The 15,567-nt window shown below is 36.8% G+C and overlaps 1 protein-coding gene across 2 annotated transcripts in view; it reads right to left on the bottom strand.

Moving 5' to 3' along the window:
• HCRTR2 (hypocretin receptor 2) overlaps positions 1–15,567 on the bottom strand; it is a 42,138-nt gene that overhangs the window by 5,192 nt on the left and 21,379 nt on the right. The window contains exons 4-7 of one of the 2 annotated variants that reach the window (XM_083830583.1): positions 10,878–10,993; positions 4,683–4,903; positions 3,146–3,267; positions 1,812–2,034 (exon numbers count right to left, since the gene is read on the bottom strand). In XM_083830583.1, the coding sequence (XP_083686709.1) occupies positions 1,812–2,034; positions 3,146–3,267; positions 4,683–4,903; positions 10,878–10,993 (682 nt within the window). The remainder of the gene's footprint in view (positions 1–1,811; positions 2,035–3,145; positions 3,268–4,682; positions 4,904–10,877; positions 10,994–15,567) is intronic. The other variant, XM_083830582.1, reaches the window with a different exon arrangement.

Genomic DNA, 15,567 nt, shown 5'->3' with positions numbered 1-15,567 from the left:
AGTATGTGATCACCAGAAAAAGAGGAATACCATGCTTGCCATTAAGACTGCACATGAGATTCAGTTCAAGATTAAGAAACCTGATTTTAGGTATCAACACATAAGACAATTTAGGTGTCTAAATTTGTACTCAGTGGAAATCTGGCCAACATGGTTACAACGTGGAGAGTGGACAGTGGTTAATGGCCAGGTACCTACTCTGGAGTGTGTTAAAAGGCATTTTAGGCATTGTTGACTGTGTTTATAGGGGCTCAGTACAGCTAGCAAAGCATTAGTGTCCTTTTTAAACACTTGGGCATAGGACTGTGCCCACCAGCCCATTAGAGATGGCAAGTGTAACAGAGGATCTGTGTGCTTCTGGACCAGCAAATGTAGGGCAAAAAGAGTACCGTAAAACTGTAGGGTAAAAAGAGTACCATAAGGAGTCTCAGATACCTGTGTTTATGTAACCTAATCAAGACTATATCTCTTTTGGGTGCTTATACACATACAGCACCTTTTTGTACCTACATTTAGGTATCTTCATCTTGAATTTAAATCCCACCCTAAAGTCCTAGAGGAAAAAAGTCCTCTTGTTAATACAGAAGAAATTTGTATCTGGGTTTGTTTTCCAACATGTTAGTATCTATTGCTTTAGACATCATGGAGTGTCCAATCCAGACTTCAGCTTTTGCTTTAGAAGGGCACCTAGTAGAATCCTATGTTTGGGCAAGTAACCTTAACGGTTTGAAATGGAAGTGTCTAAGTGAGTCATCCTGTGAATATTCTACAATAAGTGGAGAGAACCTATGTCTTCAGAGGTAATTTATTTCTTCCTTTTTAGATATCACTTTCAGGAATAGACTAGCTGTCCTTGGACATATCAATTTCTCTGTTACCAATATATAGCTATATAGTCCTAGCCTGAGATAATTTCTAGACAACTAACATTCACACCCTTAGGAGAAGAAGGATGAATCCCATCCCTTGCAAAGTCCAGCTGAGATATAATGTATTGAGAAATATCAAATAATATATTATACGTCATTTTCCATTTTTTCACAAAGCTAGGGAATTGCACAATCATTTCAGTGTCTACCTGGAATTGGGAAAGCTTGAACAATTTCTGCCTTTCATTTTAGACTATAGTCATCTGTTTATCAGTCTGTATTAGAGAAAGATCAAGATTGGTCTCCCAGCTGATCCTCAATACATACAATACCTAAACAACAGGAAAAGGATCAAAATAAAATAAAATAAAATAAAAATGTGAGAACAGAAATTCATGTGACTTTCTTATTGGATCAGCCCAACCCACATCAGAATGTCTGGTGAGCAGATATTTGTCTGGTGAAAAAGTCAAGGATATTCATGTAGTACAGTCTGTACGCCCAATTCTGGCTAAGAGAGATATCTGTTATAAAATATTCCACAACTTCAGAGAATTAACTCTGACTAGAATATACCTCTTTATAAACACATTGCAACTCTGTGGAAAATTATTTTCACTCCTTTAGGTACCTGTTCTTTTTATACTTAGGAGACTAAAGAATGCAGAGATCCAAAGAAAATATTTAAATAAAATACCTTTACCCTACTCTCCCCAATTGCAACTCAGATTTTAAAATAAATTATATGAGATTTTGATTCACAATATAATCAAAGTTGTAGCATACTCTATAAAATATATCTTATCAATTACTTTTCTTACTGTCAGTTCTTAATTGTGAGCACCTTTCTCTCACTGTGCTCTGCTTAAATTCAAAGATTTTTCTATGCACGATTAAATTTTAATTTCATGGCATCAAAAAACATAGGGACAAGTATACTACCAGTGGGTAATAGGTGCAGTACCATTTGCTGGAATTGTGTTTATGTTGGTCAATACAACATGTTCTGAAAGTTTTGAAACATTATCAAAATTGCTGATCTGGGTGGTCAAGGACTTCCGACTCTCTGTACTGGCACGACCCCTGGTAAGCCGTTCATCATGGTGACTGTGAATGCCAAAGATGCAACAAGAAAATGCTGCTTTAAATTCTTCTCTAAACTTCCCTGTTAAGCACAAAAAAAGATTAATGGAAAAAAATTTACTGTAAACCATGTTTCAACCAACTTCATAGATTAGACAGAAACAGCTATCTAATACAAATTTAATCCAGAATATTCTGGAATATCTGGAAACAGATGTTTTTCTAATGCTACTAAAGTAGGAAATCACAATTTCAACAACTTAGAGAATGACAGACAAAATATAACCTTTGTAAGAAGATATGTTAGGTGTGGTATGAAGCCTAAATTATTCTTGGCTAGACAGGATGGACAAAGTAGAAGGATTTATGAAATTATGGTGTTGATAGCTTGTTGATTCACAACACATTTAACAAAAACAACCAATTGAGCAGTAGTAGGCTTAAATGACTGGATCATTGCTTGACATGTGAAATGAGAAGCATGGTTAACCCATATTTCAACTTCAATACATTTTAAAAGAATATTCAAAGGGTTCAACAGCCTGATTTCAGAGCTCAGGGTAAATTGTTCAGATCATCCTCACACTACACACCACAAAAAACACAGAGGGCAAATGTGTAGTGAGGATTAACAAACTTTTGCCTCCCTGCATTTGGCTCTAATACTACCAGTTTAGGTCCTCTTTCTGCCATTCATAGCCAAATAAGGCAAATACTATCTAAGACAAACTTAAGTAAATAACATCCTGATTGGTTCTTTGGCCTTGAACCTAGTTGGCATAGTCTGGCCATGCAAGTGTTACTAAACACTCACAGCTTCCAAAATCTGATAGCTGCATATAAAATGCCAAATGGGGACAGCCCTTGGCCTGTGATAACTCTCAGACAGTATCCAGAGATTTAGGGAAATAGTAATTGTTTCAGATCAAAGTCATGCCAGTGACTTCTCTAAAAAATTAATGGCATGGACAGTCAAATTCAAGCACTTGGACTCAGGCCCTGACACTATTTAGGTTAGTTATAGGTAGATAGCCTGAAGGTAATGGGATACATCAGGCAACTTGTTCCAAGAAGAGGATCTAGCTCCCACTGGAGGAGCTCTACTGATGTTACACAGTCATTAATTTTATTTGCTATGGCTCATTACATTTAAACTATACATTAAACTTGAGTTCTAGGTAACAGCAACTTACCACTGAGGAAGTTATAAATAATAGGATTGGCTGCACTGTTTGCATATACAAGCCAGTGTGAGAATGTGAACCAGGCATATACAGTTTCTCTGTCATCAGCATGATTAAACATCCCAAAAACCCTAAAGAAAAAGAAAAGCAAATCTGAAAATAAAGAGGTCATCACAACTTCTAGACTAATTTTCTCTCTGATTACTTATTTGTCACAGAAAAGCTGATTGAACACTTCTTGTTCTCTTGAGAGAACGAAATCTTCTCCCTATGCCTCAAAATATTTTCTTTGTGTTTTTGCACAATAGAGAGACTATAGACACATAAGTACTTTACTTTGCAACAGTGCAGATATAGGACTTTTCTGCTAAGTAGCCAAAGTTAGTGGCTGTTAGATAAAAAACAAACAATCAAAAAAAACAAATAAACATGGGAAAAGTCTCTTTTGACCAATTAATGTCATTGAGGTTTCCAGCTCTAGGCCCATTCCCAACAAACAAGGTCTCTGTGGAATTAGAAAAGCACTGAACTGGTCCAGAACTGAGCTACGGAGGCTACAATAACAGCTTCTGTCCTAGAGAAATCTGCTTTACATAGGTTCCTTACACTTAATTTAGCTATTTAAACACAAATCTAACTACAGGCCTTCTCTGCTACTGTAGTTGAAACTGTCTTTGTAGTTACTCTGTCGTTCAGATCAGAGGTAGCCTGAGCTGCCATATGGAAATACTTCGTTCTCTTTGCATTAACTACCAAGGGACCTGAGGATGAAAAGTACTTAAATTAGACCTCAGGAAAGTGCCAGAACTGAGTGGGATGTATTTTAGCTTTTGTATACAACTTGAAACTACTTAAAAAATTAAATATTCCTCAAGCACCAACAGAAGTGTTTCTTTTTTTAGGATGCTTTGCCTCTTGAAATCAGCTAATGGCTTCCAGATAAAATCTGCTATATGTCATTACTTATTGACATGCCAGAGGTCTCAAGAGATGTAACTATATCAAAACCTGTCAAGCACTGTACAAAAAGCAGAGTGTAAACAATTACATCTTAAATGAGCAGGAGATAAAAGGGTAAAAAAGTGAAAAGGAGCTTCCTGGAGAACTAAAGGATTAGCCTAAAATCAGGCTGAAAATTGGATCTCAAAATTGTGTATGATGGAGCTTGGGTACAATCCTTGGGGCCAAGCCACAACGCTATTCTCTCTTGATAACCTTCAGCTTCTGCTTTAGGGAAATGAACTTCCAGGGTTCATTTACAGCAAAAAAGCTGTAATCCCATCTAAATGACAGGTTTTAATGAGGAGATAGGTTAAATCATTTTCATGAGGAAGAGCTTATTAATAAGGCTTGTATTATCTGGCCTACAGTTTCAGTACTGCAGATTAGTTAGATACATCTTTTTCTTGCAACTGTATGCTCATTTTCAATTTCTTTATCATGAAATAGGTAGGTTTCTTCAAAAGTATCTGTCAGAATAAGTGAAATCTCATAACATCGGGTTGTATTTAGACAGAAAGTGTTTACATTTTGGGATAAACTTTACCTTTTCAAGACATTCAGGATGCTAATTGGTAGATAGCAAAGTGCAAAAACCAGGAGGACAACCATTAACATACGTGCTGTTTTCCTTCTTGCACGAATCTGTTTTATTTCAGCTGCCACAGCACTGATCTTTGACTTTGTTGACTGTCCCAGCCCTCGTTGCTGTGTTGAAGGCTGCAGAGACTTCCATTTTTTCTGAACTACTGAAGAAGTTCCTGGGATCTAAACAAGACAGAACAAGAGACATCCTCAAAATTAGCACTTTGAAAAACTAGCACTGTGGGTTTCTATAACAAGAAAAATAGACATGTTGACATATACAAGGTAAGCTTGTATGGAAAAGTATTTTTTTTTTAAATAAATAAATTAACTGATGTAGATGGAAGAATCAAACCAGATTTCAGACACACTTGAAGGAGTGCACAAAAACTGTTTTGTCCAAATATACCAACTGATGCATTAAAATTATCCTCACTTCCCACTTAAGTTGCCTTGCTTATATCTTCAGACTATCATACTTACCAACATCTTCTGACTACATACTTACTACTACTATAGTTATGTTGCTATGAAGATCTAGGTTAAATGTTTTCTGTATGACAATAGATTATTCTATTACTATGTTGCTACTTTAAGATATTAAACAACTTCTCAGCATTGAAAAGCAAGGATTGAAAGCCCACATAAGTTTAAGAGCTATAAAAATGTCAAATATACAACCTAAAAGACAATGAAACAGCTAAAGAGGTCACAGCTAAAATGTGGATCTCCATGCAAAGCTCTTCAAAATTGAATGAATACATAGTGAGGAATGGGAGAATCACAGAAGAGTTCCAACAGGAAGAGTTATGTTAGCCAAAGACACCATGCGATGGGTAGATGTAGCACCTAGCTATTAAAAAAAAATAAAAATCTCTGTCTTTGCTTTGTGTGCACTCATAAAAGCCAGGCCAAATAAAGAAATTTTGCTTCAGTTTTTCAAAATTATTTCCTGCCTACAGCCTCATTCATAAGACTACAGATGGCAAGGACTTTCTCAGAGAAATCAATGACATTTATAACGTTTTCAATATTGTACATTGTGAAAATCTTTTGGGCAGAAATTTAGTTTTATTCATAAGTAGTGAAATTGTCTGCAGGGTGACAAGTCCCATGAGTGTAAAATTGTTCATACTTAAAATTATGTGCAGAATTCACATCCTCAATTGTAGAATTTTAAAAAGTAGGGCTAATCCACAAAAAGTGCCCAGAAGAGAATGAGATTTTGTATATATTTTTTTCTTTTTTATTTTTTTCTTCAGAAAAAACAAACAAACAAACAAAAAACAAGTTAAAGGGGAAACACTTATTCTAAAATTAAAGTATGCAAATGCAGAATTGTTCTATAATAGCTATTATGCATTTTTTCATGAATAGTTTCCTTGCACAGACAAGCCCTTAATTTAGCATTTATGTGCACCATCAAACCTGATTTACAACTATTGGAATCCTTTGGCAAAGCTTTTTTATAATGAACAGTAAATCAATGAAGCAGAACAGGTAGATATATTATAACTTTATTTTTATTATTATTATTTATTTAATTTTAACTATTGTCTCTGTGGACACAAAGGAAAAAAAAACTTGCACTTCTTCTGAGGATTCCCACTCATTCAGCTAAATAAGTCAAGACAGTTTTACACCTGGACATGTTTTGTCCTATTCCAAGGGATTTAACATACTTAGCTGTGGGTTGTAGCACCGCAATGTGTGTTTGCCATGCACTACAGGGATCATAAGCTAAGATTCTGATTCTGTCTTATCAGTGGTACTTTGTTTTTGTGTTCTAACTTAGAAATGGAAACTTTTAATTCCTCTTCACTCATACCAAATTACCATTTATCCGAATTACCATTCAGATAATGGAAATGGAAGCAGAGAAACTCAGCCAAATCTCTCCTGACCTATCCCTCCTGATTATGCCAGAGATTCACTGGAAGAATACTGTGACCAGCTTCCTTAGTAGCTAGATGCAACTTCAGTGAAGTTTCTCAAAAAAGCTATTTCTACAGAAATGTTAGACATGACAGTGTACATGGTTTCTACCTGTCTGTGTAGGTAGAAGAGTCTTTTCTGCTATTTCAGCAGTCTTCAATAGCTTATCAAATAGGTGATTAAAGGTAGGGACTCTATACATGTACTATGTCACTGTACTACATATCAAATTGCTAAATCTTCATGAGTTTGTACTGAGAAACTTTCTACCGAACCTTTTTTTCCTTTGTCTTTACCTGGCAAATAACTGGGCTTTGCTACTGGTAGTATACTAACCAATGATACAGTAAGAATTTTATCAGGAAAAAAAGAAGTGCTATATACTCACAGATGCATAGCTGAATGAGTATCTTCTAAGAGGCAAAACACTTCATAAGTGTTTGTGTACAGAGAGACATTTACAAATAGGCATTTATGTAAACAATGCAACAAACATGCATTATGCACGCACAAGTATACAAATGCCAGCATAATACATGTATTTGTTTTGGTTGTTGAATCAGTTATAGAGATAGTTATGTAGAATTTGTATAATCCCAAAATTTCACTAAGAGGCCTCTAGCTGTGTCCAAACAAGTACTAAAATTTGCATAGTTACTTTCTGTTGCACCTTTCCTCTACCTCCTCAAATTATTGTCAATGGATTTATAAGCAGACAAAATCTTTCCAAATGCAATAACTGTTTGCAAAGATTGGAAAGGAATATTTCAGCTGCCAAAATAAAAATGGGCAGGGTTCCTAGCTATTAATATAAATAGACTTTAGTGTCAATGCATTTGGACATCAATAAAACCGAGTATACAAGACTTGATAATATGAATTATGTATCAACACTTTTACCATGTCCATTCAGTCCTATTTATTTGTTCAGATGGCATTTTTAATCCACTCAAAATCCACAAGAGAACACTGTCTTCTAAGTCACTACTTCCTTTCTAATAATTAAAATAAATTACTTGAAATCTTAATATTTGTGGCATGATTGTGCTTGCCTTTGCACAGATGAATCACTAAATCAAAGATTGCAAATCTTATATGTAAAGATGTGCTTGAAGACATAATCAGTAATATTAAGAGCTCTTGCACAAAGTATCATATGGACACCTTATAAATTTTTCTTTAGCATGCACAGCACACTCCATTCAAAAAAAAAAAAAAAAGAATCCTTAGAAAACTGTAACACATAGAAAGCATTAAGTTTTTGAGTATTTTTTTGGTCATGTACACCTGGAAGGCTCTTTGTACCTTGCAATAGGATCACTATATTTAACGGAAGTTCTCATAAACTGTGATTTCTTAATCGAAGGCATTATCAAGTAATATACTTACAGCACTGTGTTCATTTGCTCTACATGACTGATTATGGCACACCTGTTGCACTTAGACAAATGTCTGATGTCTGCAGCCAAGTAACAATTGTTAATAGATGTGAAGTGGTTTTAATTTCACTTACTACAGCCTCTTATACACAGTGCTATCACCTAAGCTAGGAAACAAGACATCTGTAATTTTACATCACTGACAGCACTACGAAGTATTTGCCTTTTTGCCACCAAAAAAAAAAAAAAAGAAAAATAAAAAGAATTACCCTAAACTTGTGAGTGTACAACATATATAAGGAAAAGAAATATTGTGAAGATGAAACTGAAAACACAACTGAAAACAAACACACAGACCCCAAACAGTTTAGTTTCCAGCCACTCAACTTCTGCTTTGAACCCCAGCAAGTATTTCCAAGCTACATGAAGGTTAACAACAATTACCCGCATTAAATAAATTTATGGGCAATTTGAGATAATTGGAGGATTGTAAAGAAAGTAAAAAACAGAAGGTTAAGGAATACGGTGATAAGATCATTGGCCACCACAAGACAGAGTCACAGATAATTATTCAGCAACACACAGCATCTTAGAGCTATGTTAGACTGAACTTAATTTCAAAAGAAACTCAGCAAAACTAAGAAGTTAAAAGCAAAAATGATAATTTTAAGTTCAAAAGATAGATTTTTACTTTGGTTTAACCTAATATGATTAGAAGTGAGAATAATCGCTATTCTGAAAATTAAATATCAAAATGTCATAAAGTCATTTTTCCACATATTTTAATTATTCATGAGATATTTTTTGTCAATATAAGGTTTGATTTTTATTTTTTAAAACAGTTGGGACTTCCACAGTGGCTTAATTTGAACCATGTAGAACATGCTCCTGATGTGGCAGATAATATACACTGGCCAGGACAGCCTCAAATTCAGATGATATGAGACATAATGGTGAAAGAGAAGTGATTCATGCCCATATCCTGAAAGAAATGTCAGCCACTGTTAGAGCCATTTGAGAGGAATAGAATTTGAGAGGAAAAGGAATATGTTGCATAATCTCTTCAACAGGATGAGTTTATTGTCCTTTATAGAATGACAGGACAGGATGGTGGGGGCCTACAGCTATAGATGAAACCCAGACAAAGCAGAAGACGGCAGAGAGGACCATAGACTGATACACAGTAGATTATGGCACTGCTCACACCCAGAAAATGACTCTCAAACAAGCTGACACCAGTTCATATTGTTGGAAGGGGTAAAACATTCCTAAAAAAATTCACATAATTTTTGCCACTTCAGTTCTCATGTTGTGTGTTTGCTTGATTGTCTGTTGTTTACTATTTTCATTTTCTTTCATATATTGTTAATGTCAGGCTTGAACAACTAGAAGTTCATGTTATAAATTACAGAATCACAGAATGGTTGATGTTGGAAGGGACCTCATTACTGAAAATAGCCAGGTTCATATGGTTTCCATCAGACAATTCCAATCTCAGTTCTGACAGTTGGACTTTCTATTCCAACTTTTGTTCAGACTGGACCTGTTATGAAACAGAGACTTTACAGAATGAAAAATAAATTTAAAAAAATCAATTGTACAAACTACTAACAAAATGAGAAGGACGATCTTAACTTTTGATTGCTGCAGAAGACTTTAGCAGTACACAGTCACCAAATATGATCACCTAAGGTCTTTCAGTAAGCATTTCAGACATAATGCCTTTCCTCTCTCTACAGTCAATTTTTCTGTTGCTTTTTCCTCTCTTTCTCTCCCTCGTAAGAGTCTTTCATAGACATGAGCAAAAAGAGTTTTACATTCAGCCTGGCTTCCTTCTGGACCGATGGGCTGAGGTCAACTGTATGAAGTTCAACAAGGCCAAGTGCCGGGTCCTGCACCTGGGGTGCAACAACCCCAAGCAGAGCTACAGGCTGGGAGACGAATGGTTGGAAAGCTGCCTGGCAGAGAAGGACCTGGGAGTACTGGTTGATAGTCAGCTGAATATGAGCCAGCAGTGTGCTCAGGTGGCCAAGAAGGCCAACAGCATCCTGGTTTGTATAAGAAGCAGTGTAGCCAGCAGGTCTAGGGAAGTGATTGTCCCCCTGTACTCGGCTCTGGTGAGGCCGCACCTCGAGTACTGTGTTCAGTTTTGGGCCCCTCGCTACAAGGAGGACATCAAGGTGCTCAAGAGAGTCCAGAGAAGGGCAGCGAAGCTGGTGAGGGGTCTGGAGAACAAGTCTTACGAGGAGCGGCTGAGGGAGCTGGGATTCTTCAGCCTGGAGAAGAGGAGGCTCAGGGGCAACCTTATCACTCTCTATAGGTATCTTAAAGGAGGCTGTAGCGAGGTAGGGGTTGGTCTATTCTCCCACGTGCCTGGTGACAGGACGAGGGGGAATGGGCTAAAGTTGTGCCAGGGGAAGTTTAGGTTGGATATTAGGAAGAACTTCTTTACTGAAAGGGTTGTTAGACACTGGAATGGGCTACCCAGGGAAGTGGTTGAGTCACCATCCCTGGAGGTCTTCAAGAGACGTTTAGATGTAGAGCTTAGTGATATGGTTTAGTGGAGGACTTGTTAGTGTTAGGTCAGAGCTTGGACTAGGTGATCTTGGAGGTCTCTTCCAACCTAGACGATTCTGTGATTCTGTGATTTTTGAATGCATCTCCCTTCCCATCCAAGGTGACTGTAAGCCAGCACTGTCACTAGACCTGTTGACAGGGCTGAATGTAAAAATCCATGTAAATCCAATCTTAAGTGACCACATGGAGCATATAGGGAAGGGTGCATATGGGAATCAACACCTAGCCACAACAACAAACAAACAGAGCTAGTATAAGTGACTTACCTGGCGACACCACAACTTTCGAAATATTTGTAAATAAGCCAACACCATAAGACACAGTGGTGCCATGTATGTCACCAGGAAAAAGCATGTGTGATACATTTTGGGGTAAACCTCAGCTGGAAAGAGAATTGAAAAAAAAAAAAGGTATTTAAATATACATATATTTCAAAATCACTTTAAGTCATTATTCATATAAATATGCATGTGTATTTCAAACATAATAGGTAATAATGGAAGATGCGTCCAGTAACCTCATGGCCAGGACTGATTTTTTAATCACCTCCATACACATTTTGTTCCTATTATAAACATGGTCTTATCTCAAGAATCTTTTATCTCTTTTATTACATTATTGCTTTCATATGACATTTTTGCTTTAAGGTATTAAGTCTTAAGAAGTTTTGTTTTTATTAAATCAATGAAAGATAGAACATTGCATTACCTAACAGTTGCTAACCAGTTACTTAAACTGTCTCATCTTTGACACATTTAAGAGGTTGTAGAAATGTCTTTAGTTTTAATTCTGCAAAGGCAGAATTATATGCCTGAGTAACTTGTACAGTCTCTCACCTATAAACATAGAATGTAGACTACACATTAGAAGTACTCTACACTCTTCTCCCATTTGCACAGGGCAGGATTTCTTTTAATCACTTTTTGGTGGCAGAAGAAAAGTGTCTTCTAGCTGTACTCAATTTATTATTGTGATTGTATGAACAAAACCAGAATTAATTCAGTCAAATGTGCTAAACAGGAAATTCACAAGTTATTTTGACACAACTTTAACGATATTGAGTTTGCTACTACTGTGCTGTAATGCCCTATGTATCTCTTTACAAAAGACAATTTATGAATGTTAGAGACTAACATAAGTGTTGTGAATGTGCTGTGTTTTTAAGAATATTGTATCATAAGCTTCGTCATTAGATTATGGACAAATGTGCAGTTGGTGCTTGGAAAACTTAGTTTCACTTTTGTAACAACAAATGTAGCTTGGTATTATCAGATGTTGATATTAATTACAACTTAACATTTATGGACAGCGTCAGAAAAGGAATTAACATTATGTAGAGTGACAAAATGTAGCAGAAAATAAACTGCACTACATGAGCAGTTAGATTGCATGGTAAATCTAAACATTGCATTTTGGGGAATATTTGTGTTCATTTCTGGAATTTCTCAGTGTTTCAGGGTGGTGAGATCTGCAACTGAAACTCTGCGTTGATTGTACTTTCAATAAAAAGAAAGGAAGAAAAACTGAGTTGCGTGAGATGAGATCTTCGGTAAATCAAGCTTATTTTCTGCCTCTTAAAGTAAGACTTTTTACCCTATCAAACAAGAAGTCCAATTGCATGTCAGGAGAATCCCTAAGAGGTTGAACAGTCAAGGAGATACGCAGACCTGGCCCGCAACTCTCATAGTAGAGAGGACTGTACCATCATGTTAACTCAAGGCTCACCCTCAAACCCTGACTCCTGTAATGTCACACCGTGTTGATCCTGAAACAGCTGGTCAGAAAAATTCAGTATCAGGGAAACAGACACTTGCTATACAGATGTTACCAAGTACCACACATATATATACAATAGGCAACATCTAGCCCATGTTCACTGCTAGCAAAGGCAATAGAAATGTTGATTTCACAGCTTTGATGTTCAAACAGTTCAAACAGTTTAGATGAGCAGCATTTGGCTCTAAGATTCTGTAGCAAATCAGGTTATCAACTCTTCACTGAACAGCCATAGCCAGTGGCTCATGTGAATATCCCTGGGAGAGGCAGGCCGTTTAGGCCTTTTTTTTTTTTTTTTTTTTTAAATAACTTGCAATGATTTGGGTTTGTATGTTTACTGATGATCTGAAAACTGGTTTTACACTTCAAAAATGCAGCATCACAACAGTCCAGTCAGACAGGGAAACAGTGGCATTCAGGCTTCACACATGGAGTAACGTTAACTTACTGGGATCATGGGAGGTCAGAGCTGAAAGTACATTCCTTCTATTCAGAAGGAGGTGCCACCTGCCTCATCAATGCTCTGCAGGCAGCCAGGCCCCTTTCAGGTGGAAGGACAGTACATGTTTAAAAGGCCATCTGGAGTTTATGGCTTCCAATTTATCATTCCAAGTAAAGTGAAACATTAAATGAGTCTAGCTATCTACAAAGAACTGACGAACCAGGTTGGAGAAAGATCCTAAGACTTGTCTTTGAAGTTTAGCCACCTGGAAAGTGCCAGCTGCTACACATCAAAGGAAACCTGTCCCTCCTCCACCCAGGGCAAAGCCCTTTGTAGAACTTTTCCCTAAGAAGCATGAGTCTGTTTAGCTTCTAAAGGCAAAGAAAAGCTTTAAAGTTGTTTGACAATCACAACAGTGAGGAGTAGGAAGGGCTGGTTTGGGATACTGTTCATTTATCAAGCAGGCAAGTTGCAGGCTCCTCAAACGAGAGCATCAATCAGTCTATGGGACTTGGTGATATATCAACCGTATGACTGGAACCACTGATCCGCTTACTCTCAAGCAGAAGAGGTGAAAACTGTCCTTTCCATCAGTTGGTGTCTTAATGGGTTGTGGGACAGGGGAAGATCATTTTTAGATTTTCTCACAACACTGGCCACTGTTTTGCTGAAAAGAGGGGAGGGGAAAAGAAAACAAGTGGGCACAAGGATTGGAGTGGGGTGGGATTGCTGTTCCAACTCAGTACCAGCCATAGAGTATGATTACTCCACCTGATAAATTATCAGTATGCTAAAATAAACCTTCTTGTGTCTGCTGTAAAGTTTCCTTCTCAGCACTGTGTTGCAGTCCCAGACTGTCATTCAGTGAAGCAAGGAGGCAGATGTTTGAAATTGCAGCTTCTGGATTTTGCCAGAATTTTTCTATATGTGTTTACATACACATATATACAAACTGAAAACAACCCAGACTCTGAAGGTTTTGAGAAGTCTAGCAAACAAAATATCCCCTTAAGCACAATGAAATTGGTACTCTTGACAGCTTCTCTAAGAATAGGGAAAAATAACCAGACTATCAAGTTTTCTAGCATGGAGAGTTCCCAGGTTCCCTAGTCTCAGGAATATGCCTATGAGGTTTTGGACTTATCAATATGCAGAAGCAAAACAGCTTAAAAAGTTTATTTTAGAATAAACCTTAATAGGTAGGGATGTTATAAAGTGCATGTCCATAGTAGAGAAAATTATATTACACAGCACAGTCCCTTCCAAAATATTTTCCTATGTCAGAGTACTTACAACTAATTAAATACTAGAATAGAATAACATTTTTCAAACATGATATATCATGCTTTGTGCTATCAATTCATGACAAAAGTGTGATTTTAGTATTAACAATATTCTAACTTTCTTCTGTATTAAAATGTCCAACACATTTTGCCTTAACTTCTGAATTTTAAATCACAATATAGTTCAAATATTCTCATTCCTTGCATTTATTTTGGACATAAGAATATATATATATTTGTATTACTAAGATTGGCCTGTTCCAGGTCATGTCTGAACACATGTGGCCTCTAACACTATGCAGTATAGTTGTGCCTGTTCAATAGCTGCACAGTACTCTTAAATAACTGATGGCATGGATCAACATTTAGAGTCTGTTGTTTTCTACACTCCAGGTAGCAATTAGCATTACGGAATAGAGTGCTGAACACTCTGATAAATGGGATGTATAAACCTTCATGTAACAATGCAAATTCCAGCTATGTTATTTTCCAGAATTAAGACAATATGTTTTTGTATTATTTTATGAGTAATATAGGAGGAAATGGAACGCAAAGTCTTCCTTTTGTTTCCATTCAGCCATGTAGTATCAGGAAAGGATTAACTCCATATTCTTTTTATCATATGCAAACGGGTTGGCTAATGCACTTTGGCTAACACCGTTTTCATGAACAGCTCTAAGAGAATGCATTTAGCTGGCTTGGACACATGGTGAACTCATTTTAATATATGTTTCTTTTATTTTGGCACTTTATCATCAAATTCAACACATAGCAATTACAGACTATTATAGAACTGTGGCCAACACTGGCTCCTTAAGTGAGTCTGCATAGGTCACATGTTGGATCCTTCTGCATTCCCAAATAAAATATTGTTATTAGACAGTACTCAAAATGAAAAACCCTCAGCCTAGAATTGGCAATGAATTTTATATTCTGGAATGCCAGAAGCAATTAAAAAGAAATTGAGTCTTGTTTTAGGCTGAACTATTGCTCCATTTGCAGTCCCTGGCAGCTCTCCAACCACATGCTTGAAATCTTATTATTAGTCAGGGTGGCCACTATTTGTTCACCATTTAGGATCCCAAGTGTCACAGTGTTGATCAGACCTTCCTTCCAGACACTCACCAGACTGGTATGGATTTCAGCAACTGGACCTAAATCTGGGTAGGGTACAGTTCTGTCTCCTGCTTTGGCATCCCTGACATTTTCCTGGACTGTTCCAGACATCTTCCTGTCTGTCAGTACTCCATAGCACCTCACTTTTCAATGGCCCTGAGTTCCCAGATGTAGTATAGACTTCTGAAATACTTTCGAAAGTATCATTAAGCACCCCCTCTTAAAGTTCCAACCTTGACAATTCTCACTTTAACATCCTTTGGACATAAGGTGCATGTGATACTCTGCAAAGATTTCATCTGACAGCATAAAATATATGGAGTTCTAAATAAAGCAGTA

Source organism: Anser anser, assembly GCF_964211835.1.
Source record: "Anser anser genome assembly, chromosome: 3".
In the NCBI taxonomy this organism is placed as follows: domain Eukaryota; kingdom Metazoa; phylum Chordata; class Aves; order Anseriformes; family Anatidae; genus Anser; species Anser anser.
Note: the sequence above shows the minus strand (reverse complement) of the source record. Positions and strands in the feature narration are given on the sequence as shown.